General features: G+C 37.0%; 1 protein-coding gene across 1 annotated transcript; it reads left to right on the top strand.

Annotated features, from left to right (window-relative positions):
- Window positions 1-256: 256 nt before the first annotated feature.
- LOC116298679 (uncharacterized) lies at window positions 257-7,505 on the top strand. The gene is made up of 4 exons (XM_031707206.2): window positions 257-800; window positions 3,539-4,677; window positions 5,377-5,652; window positions 5,967-7,505. The coding sequence occupies exons 1-4, from the start codon at window positions 601-603 to the stop codon at window positions 6,440-6,442; spliced, it is 2,091 nt and encodes a 696-aa protein (XP_031563066.1). The 5' UTR covers window positions 257-600; the 3' UTR covers window positions 6,443-7,505.
- The last annotated feature ends 865 nt before the right edge of the window (window positions 7,506-8,370 follow it).

Raw genomic sequence — 8,370 nt, 5'->3', positions numbered from 1 at the left:
GAATAAATATGCATTCCATTAATCAGCTAATGAAAGAATGGGATATGGATGGGAATCTCGAGGTTTCGCTTTTGAGATTTTTAAAATTAAAGTGGAGAGGTTAAGTGATCATATTGTTATTTTCTGATAAGAGTTTATTCATTCATTTGTTCAGTTTTAATTACTGGCCCTAAGCGAGGAAGACTTGCGCCGTGGGCGGTGTTGAAGCCACAGCGCATAAATTCCTTCAATTGTTTAAACCGGATTTGGATTTGAACAGGTATATGGTAGACGGCGGGTTCTCTTGGGCACGGGATCCTAAGTCACTCATTTTTATCTTTATTCTCTTACTTATCAGATTTCGTCTCTAAAATTATGATCCCTCCATCATTCCGTTCTCTTACTGCGGTCAAAGATCTTTTATTTATCTGGATCAACTCTTTGTAAATCAGTGGCGATTGACGAGTTTCTAGTTATCGCGGTTCCCGAGTCATGGCCACCGGCTCGAAGAATCCAGTGGCCCAATGCTTGATCACTTTCGTAAATGACGATAAACCTGGGCGGAGATGTCTCCTTTTTCCGATGTGCAGTGTATTTCGTAAATAGAACACTTCTCAGGTCATGATATTTAGAATGTTGTGTGCAAAAATGCGGCGAAAGAAGCTCTTTCTTCTTTTTCTATTCTGCGTCGCTCTTGGAGTATGGTTTCTTATAGACTACGAAGTGTGGTTAAGTAAGAGATGTTGGACGTCGAAGTGTAAAAAATCACAGGGGCAAGATCGACAAGAATACGACGATCTTGAAGATCTTACACTAGAAAGGTAACTACTGTGCATTTGTTTACTATATTTATTAAGAATGTATATCCGCCATGATCATTTAGGCCCTAAGATTATAGAATAAACACAGCCTGTTCGATCACTCAGAATGTGTTTTAATCGAACTGCCAAATATTTAGGATCAAAATATTTCATTTATTGGCTATTTTCAGTCATTGTATGACTCGTTATAGTGTAATGGTTTACAAATGAACATTAAAATGGCTTGTTCACGAGGCTATCTTGATGGTAATGATAAGCAAAATTATCGCGTGCTTCTACAGTTCTATCATTCGAGATCTAAATTACTCGAGCATCATCCTGTTATGTCAAACAAAATCCAACCAAATGCTGATTTATTTTTCCTTAAACCTGAGCTATAGTAATCTAAAAGAATTAACTTCGTTCTCATAGTATTCTGTTAATAATCTAAGGATTACTGCTGTCTGTAGATAACAGACAGTTATTTGTTTAATCCTCACGTTCGAACTGACAACATTTGTGTTCAAAGCTAGACAGAAAGATACTCATCTGTTACTGGTAATGGTTAACAAACTATTATCATTGGTATACTAGTTAATATATTTAATATGAGACTCTGAAGTTATTGATTATATATACCAAACTTTTCTCAAACTTACTATGTGAATGTGTTTTGATAACCAATTCATAGTGAAAACACCTCTAAATTCCAAAATAGACTTTTACACCATTTGTAACTAATTTAAAGGGCTATAGAGTAAAGGATTCATAGAGTAACTCTTAACCTTAACATGACTGTTGAGGATTTTCAGAGGCTAATTGATTAGGAAGTATTGTAGATGTTAAAAGATTATTGGCCGTTTGTGGAAAATAATTGGATATAATTGTTGAGAGGCTGCACTAATTCAAGATTCATGAACATAAGTGACAATTGAATCAGACAATAAACTAATAATTTGGAACTACAAGTAAGTTCTTGTTAGCATTAAATTTGACTTCTTTAGTCTTTATACTTTATATGTGCTAGCTCTGAAATTTAAAAAATATTCAAATCAATTTTGTTTTACAAAAACTTATTATTGCATAAAATTGATTGATGGAAAACCAGTTGAGTGTCAAACTAACAGGCAAGCATGCAACATGCATACCAGTATGCATTATTACTTATTTTAGTATAATTGCTCTAGTCAAAAGTGGAAAAACAGAAAAAACACAAGATAGATGAATTCAAAAGTCATGAAGCTATAGTCACTATGAAGCATGTTGAGATGGAATTTGATGACAAAACATAAAGCAGAAAATTTTTATTCGCATCTCTTCAATCTGGCAAGGATTCTCTTTGGTGTTACAAACTGAATTAAATGTTTTAACATTTAAAAAAATATGAAATGTGTTTTAACATTCAAAAAAATATGAAATGTGTCATTATTTATATGTAATATGAAATATAATCCAATGTTTCTTGTGGTGGGCAGGGGTTTCTTGGGGCAAATTTCATTAAGAAGAATAAGAGGATCTAGCTGTTATGAAGATGGGATTATCTGTAGGAGATGTGTCTGGAAAAGCATCCATGCATAGAAAATAGGGTTAGGATAAAATTTTTAGGAAGATTGAGGGTGGATTTGAGGGCAAAGCTCATGCTGTTCATAGAAAATTAAATAAATAAATCAATGTGGATGTGAATTCATGGTTAAATAAATAATTGGACCACCATATTAAGCTACAAATTATGCATTCACTGTTTGAATTCATTACATATATGAGCATTTTTGGGGATTAATTTACATAGTAAAGGAAGTTGGCACTTGCATGGGGTAATAATTATATATTGTACATGAATTATATTCTCTCCACCAACTCAGAGTATTTATTTATCTATAGCAAGGAAAAAATATTTCAATTATTTCATTTATAATATTGCTATTTTGTATGTAAAAATTTAAATTGTCATCAAAAAGGGCCAGATTTAGCATTGCATACAGGGGGTATATGATATATTTTTTTCTTGAGAATGACTCCTTTGTTTTACTTTAAGGCATTAGGTTTAGGGCTCAATATTATCAAGATTGCATACTTCAGCCAATCCCCTTATGGGATTACCTGGAACTCTACCCTTCCTCTAACTTCCTCAGGAGGGGAGGGGAGGGTGGGTGGGAGAATGGGACAACTTTATATACCTAAATTTTAGGTTATCCAGAATAAAGCCTGCAATTGAATTAAGATAGAAAAAGAAATGTTGAAGCAAAACAGAGAACTCTATACATTCCTCTTTTTCCTTGATTTCATTTTTTTCAAATGCAAGGATCACAAGCCTTTTTAGCCAGCAAAACTCCTTTTCTGAGATGTAGCAAACAGTGCATTGTGGTCTAGCTTGGGTAGAAAAATCTTTAGCTCTTTATGCATCATGGGTGCCCCCCCTTTTAGTTTGGGGTTCATTTTTTACCTTTTTTAATCCAAGATATTTCCAGAATGCAGGAAAAAACATTCCTGGAAACCATATTTTACAATACTTTTTTGGTACCATGCCCGCAACCCCCTCTCGTAAGTTTTGTGTACTCAGTGGTTAGATTCATCTAACACCAAATTTTTGTGGCCCCCCATTTCTCAGATTCCAAGATCTACTGTACCCCCTCTGCATGGTATTGTTTCAACCAAGCTTGGCCACAATGCATTTTGGTTGTTAAATTCAGAAAATGCCTTTGGCTATGGGCAACCCTCATAAGCCAGGTCAATAACGATTGTTTTTTGTTGAATTTCAGAATAGAAAATGTGCTTCTGATTCCAAATCCAGTGAGGGGCATTAGGAACATATCCAATGGTAGTACATGTACACTACCCAACTTGGACCCTTTTGAAGTGTCTGTCAGCCATCTTATTCAAGACTTAGGAAGAAATGCTAACTGCCAAGGACCAGACTTACACTTTACCATCAGCAGTAGGGGAAACTTAGTGTTAAGAAAGAAAGAATATAGGTCTGCAATCAATTTAAGAACAGTCGAATTAAGATACATTAGTAGACCAAATAATGATGATGATTCATATGATACCAGTGATGAAGTGTTACCATTTCAAAAGAAAGCAGACAAAAAATACAGAAAAATGACTGGAGACTTCATAAATGTGAACTATGAGCTCAAGAAAGAGCTAGAAAATCAAAATCAGTTTTTTGCGCGAGTTGTTCCAAAGGAAAACGTTTTGCAAAGGTCAAAGGAGCTCTTGAAAAAAAATCCTGCAGGACTTCCTCTAAATATTCTGATATTTGGCTTTGATTCTACGTCTCATGCAATGTTTCAACGAAAACTTCCAAGAACGGCTGTCTATCTTCAGAATAAACTGAAAGCTTATATATTTAAGGGATATTCTGTGGTGGGAGATGGTACGACGCCTATTCTTACAGCATTATTAACTGGAAAATTTGTGGGCGAGTTACAAAAAAATGAACAAGGAGGATCGAAGAGAACAAATTATTTGGATGTTTGGCCATGGATAATGAAGGATTACGAAAAACACGGATATGTATCTCTTTACGCTGAAGATGACCAACGAATAGCTACGTTTAATATTCGTTTAAAGGGTTTTAACAAGCCTCCAGCGGACCATTACATGAGGCCTTTCTGGTTGGCTTTGGAAGATCATATCCTTCGAAAAATGAAGCGAAAGAAGAAGTTTCCTCACAATAATCTGGCCTGCCTTGGCTCTGAGCCTCTTCACAACATAACACTCGATTACTTGTTTAGTATGTATAATGCCTACCCCACCACACCAAAGTTTGGATTCGCCTTCATGTCGTACCTCTCACACGGCATCCCAGAGCAACTCAGCTATGCAGACAACGACATCGTGGAATATTTGAAGCGCTATGAAAAGATACGTAATAACACCGTACTCATTCTTCTAAGTAAGTTTAAATCATGTACTGCATTAGATTTTCCATGCATGTTTATTATAGTGTTTATGACCACGGCCTTATGGGATGTAAAACAGCCGTTCGATAACGTCCCGCGGACTGACAGCATCGGTCAACGTCCTGCGCAACATATCACACACTCGGCACATAATCAAATAAACAAATAAACAAATTTTATTGGCTGAGAGCATCACATCACGTGTTTGCCAGGTACAAACTGGTTATCTCGACCCAAACGATAAAATTTATTGTTTGCAACGCTGTGAAACTAGATATTGAGTCTACTTCTGCAACTACTACTCTTTGCGCACAGCACTGAGCTGCAGACTTGGACACACTTTGCAAATTCACTATTGCCTGCCGTACGCGCAATATTCGTAGTGTATATCGAGGCCTTCAGATTTCAACAAACAATCTTTAATAACAGTAAGGTTAAAAGAAAAAAAATTCACGTAAGCTAATATTGCTTTTCCTCATTTGTAATAGCTAGACCTGCTCTGACACCAATGTCAACCTAAAATAGACCTTTTCGGCTTTGGGCGTATCTTGAGATGAAGATTTTTTGTTTGAGTTGTCTATTCTGTGCGCGCACAATTATAGTTTCGTTGTTCGATGCCTCAAGCATCCAAATTTTTCTTTTCTACCATTCGTTGACAAAGGTTCGTTAATTTTTTTTTTCTTTTCCGTCAGGTGACCATGGCACTCGTATAGGCCCCCTTCGAAACTCCATGCAAGGTAGCCTGGAGGAACGACTACCATGGCTCTCTATCGTACTTCCAGAATGGTTTGAAAAGAAGTACCCAGATATGGCTGACAATATGAAAAATAACCAACATTTAGTCACTAGTCCTTTTGACGTCCATGCAACATTACGTCATTTTCTATCTTTTCCGAAAGAAGATCCTGGACAAATGACTCAAAGTCTCTTTTCTAAAATTGACAAGCTTCGACCATGCGCAAAAGCAGGTAAGAGGACAAAACTTGTCGCGGCTGAAAGCTGAACCGCGGTAATTTTTAACTTGCATGAATTTATTCAGGCCATTGATAAGTACTATGTTTGCGCGCTCCTTCCGCAAAGTTGTGCGCACTAAATTATTTGGTGGGAAGGTATTTTCGCACTCCTGACAAAGTTCCAACATATGATGACCTTAGCCAATGCAATTTACTTGTGTTGGCATATTGCTGGTTAAGAAACTTTCTGCGCTTATTTCTACCTTTTGAGTGAACTTTATTAACCATCCTCACTCTGAATAACGACCAGTTCTGTAATTACTTATTAGGTATCGATTACCATTGGTGCCCGTGTCTCAAATGGCATCCCATCTCAGTGAAAGCAGATGAAGTACTTGCCTCTGCTAAATCTGTCGTGCAGAAAATTAATGACAACATTTCCAAAAGAGACTTGTCTTTTTCTCAGTGCTCACCGCTGGAATTAACTAGAGTTGTCTACGCTGCAGAACTCGAATCAGAAAAAACGGGATCTGAATACTTGCTCAGTCCGATCAAAAATGGCCGAATGCGTCGTCATAAGGTCCCTAGTGGTAGAAGACTCCAGATTGTTCTAGAAACCTCTCCTCTGAAAGGCACTTTCGAAGCTACAGTTACAGTTCGTAAAAACGGTCGAGTTGTCGTAAACCCGCATATAAGTAGGACAAGTGTTTACAGTGATAACCCGCATTGCATTGTGGATACTTTACCGGAACTTAGGAAATTCTGCATTTGTTATGATAAACTTAATAACAATAACAAACGGTAACACATGGTGAAACTCTACTGGAAGGGACCGCTACAATTTCTAATACATAGTGTTTCGTTAGAAAATGGATGATTTTTTAAGATTCTTCTTTTTCAAAGTTATTTGCATGTCAGGGGGTGCTCACCCACTCCACCCCCCAGATGGGTGGTTTGTCCCGATCATGAATGATGCACCCACTATTCTAAAAAAAAAACCTGTCCTGCTCCTGTATATTACAAATCACTTTATGAGCCAATCAGAATTAAGGAATTATATTCGATTTCATTCATACCTCTGTTCAAAAATTTCTCAACCAGACATATTCAAGAAAAATCGATTAGGCTGCGTTCATAGTGTATGGCAGAGGGGGGCACTTGAAATTGAGAGGGGATCGGTAAATTTTTGGTAGGAAAAAGGGGGGATGGACAAATTTTTATCAGAAAAATGGGGGGGATGCAAAATTTTTGAAGAAGCTACAAGCCTTGCTTAGGGGGGATCATATTTTTTTGCATGGGGGGCGTTAAGAATTATTTGGGACATTTCAAATTTTTACCTCACCCCCCCCTCTGCCATACATTATGAGCGCAGCCTTATACCATACTATTTGAAACTTTGTACGGACTACAAATTAATTTGGGATAGTTAATATAAATCTGATTGCGAAATTCAAAGTTCAAGATAAATAGATTATCGTGTAATTATTTTACATTATAAAATATTTGAAATATAACGGGCGCGCTGATTGGCTGGCTACCATGTTTATATCAGAGGACACGCTCGAGCAAAATCGTCCTAAGATATTTTATAAAAGAAATAAAAAACGCCTGCTTATGTCTCTTTACGGTAATATAAACACTCTGGGAACTGTAGAGCACTCGAGAAGCAAGAGAAACACTTGGCTACGCCTCATGTTCCTAAGCTTGCTTCTCGCTCTACAGCTCCCAGCGTCTTTATATCAGAGTACATCTAAAAACAAATATGGCAGTGATTTTATGATCATGAAATATTCATCCGTATCCATTGTATGAAAATCCCAGAAATTATATATTTGCTATATCTACATAAACAAAATATTCAACAAACAGTTATGTGGAATGAATACTTTGGACAATTTTTTTTTATGACGTCACGTGAAAGCCAAGAATTGAGGCTGGACAGATCAAAATGAGTGGTAATCATAGCATTCAACACTCGAATGGCTTTCATAATCAATCAAGTTTTTTTCTTGACTTTTGATTGGTTCGACGGTAACTTACATAGCCCTTTCTCATGCAGTAACCATAGTTTGCTGGTGCTGGAGTTATGTATTGGATTGTTGTCCTTGCATAGCCTCGCATTTTTGGCCACCGTAGAGAAAAGTGTAAGAACTTCATGAAGCCAGCCTCTCATTTAATGAACAATATTCTCATATTTGGAAGAATATTTTACTATTACCAGTGGCGGATCCAGAATAATATCTGCATAATATCTCTTTATACATTTCTTTCTTTGGGACACCCTCCTAACAAATTCCTAGATCCGCCCCTGATAGCTCTAATCGGTTGATGCAAGAGAGCATAAATAAGAGAGGGAAACTTCTTATTGTGGCGTGCGCCATGTAAATCCAGGTTGGGCTATTTTTTGTAACCGGATGCAGTTTAAATTTCGCCTTACCCTACTCCCGTGTGTCATCAACTTGCGCGCGTGCGATCTTTCCGTTTATAATAATCACTAAAAACGAAACGGAAAGAGCGCGCGCGCAACAATGAGAATTCCCTCTCTTATTTATGCTCTCTTGGTTGATGTTGAATTTTGTTATTCTTTGAGCATTCATCCACAAATGAGAAAATAAACGTTTTTTAAGACTCAAAATATCGTTTGGTTAAACTATTGCCTGCATGAAGTATATGTATACATAGGGTGTGGCCAGACGCCAGGGAGGGTTACCCATGCCAGGCGTATAACGGCAT

Source organism: Actinia tenebrosa, unplaced genomic scaffold (assembly GCF_029948245.1).
Source record: "Actinia tenebrosa isolate PJP-AT-01 unplaced genomic scaffold, QUT_ActTen_1.0 PGA_scaffold12__29_contigs__length_12842862, whole genome shotgun sequence".
In the NCBI taxonomy this organism is placed as follows: domain Eukaryota; kingdom Metazoa; phylum Cnidaria; class Anthozoa; order Actiniaria; family Actiniidae; genus Actinia; species Actinia tenebrosa.
Note: the sequence above shows the minus strand (reverse complement) of the source record. Positions and strands in the feature narration are given on the sequence as shown.

Coding starts and splice junctions, on each gene's coding strand:
- LOC116298679 (XM_031707206.2), top strand. CDS start 601: ATGATATTTAGAATGTTGTGTGCAAAAATGCGGCGAAAGAAGCTCTTT. Junction 4,678..5,376: donor CACCGTACTCATTCTTCTAA/GTAAGTTTAAAT, acceptor CTTTTCCGTCAG/GTGACCATGGCACTCGTATA. Junction 5,653..5,966: donor TCGACCATGCGCAAAAGCAG/GTAAGAGGACAA, acceptor ATTACTTATTAG/GTATCGATTACCATTGGTGC.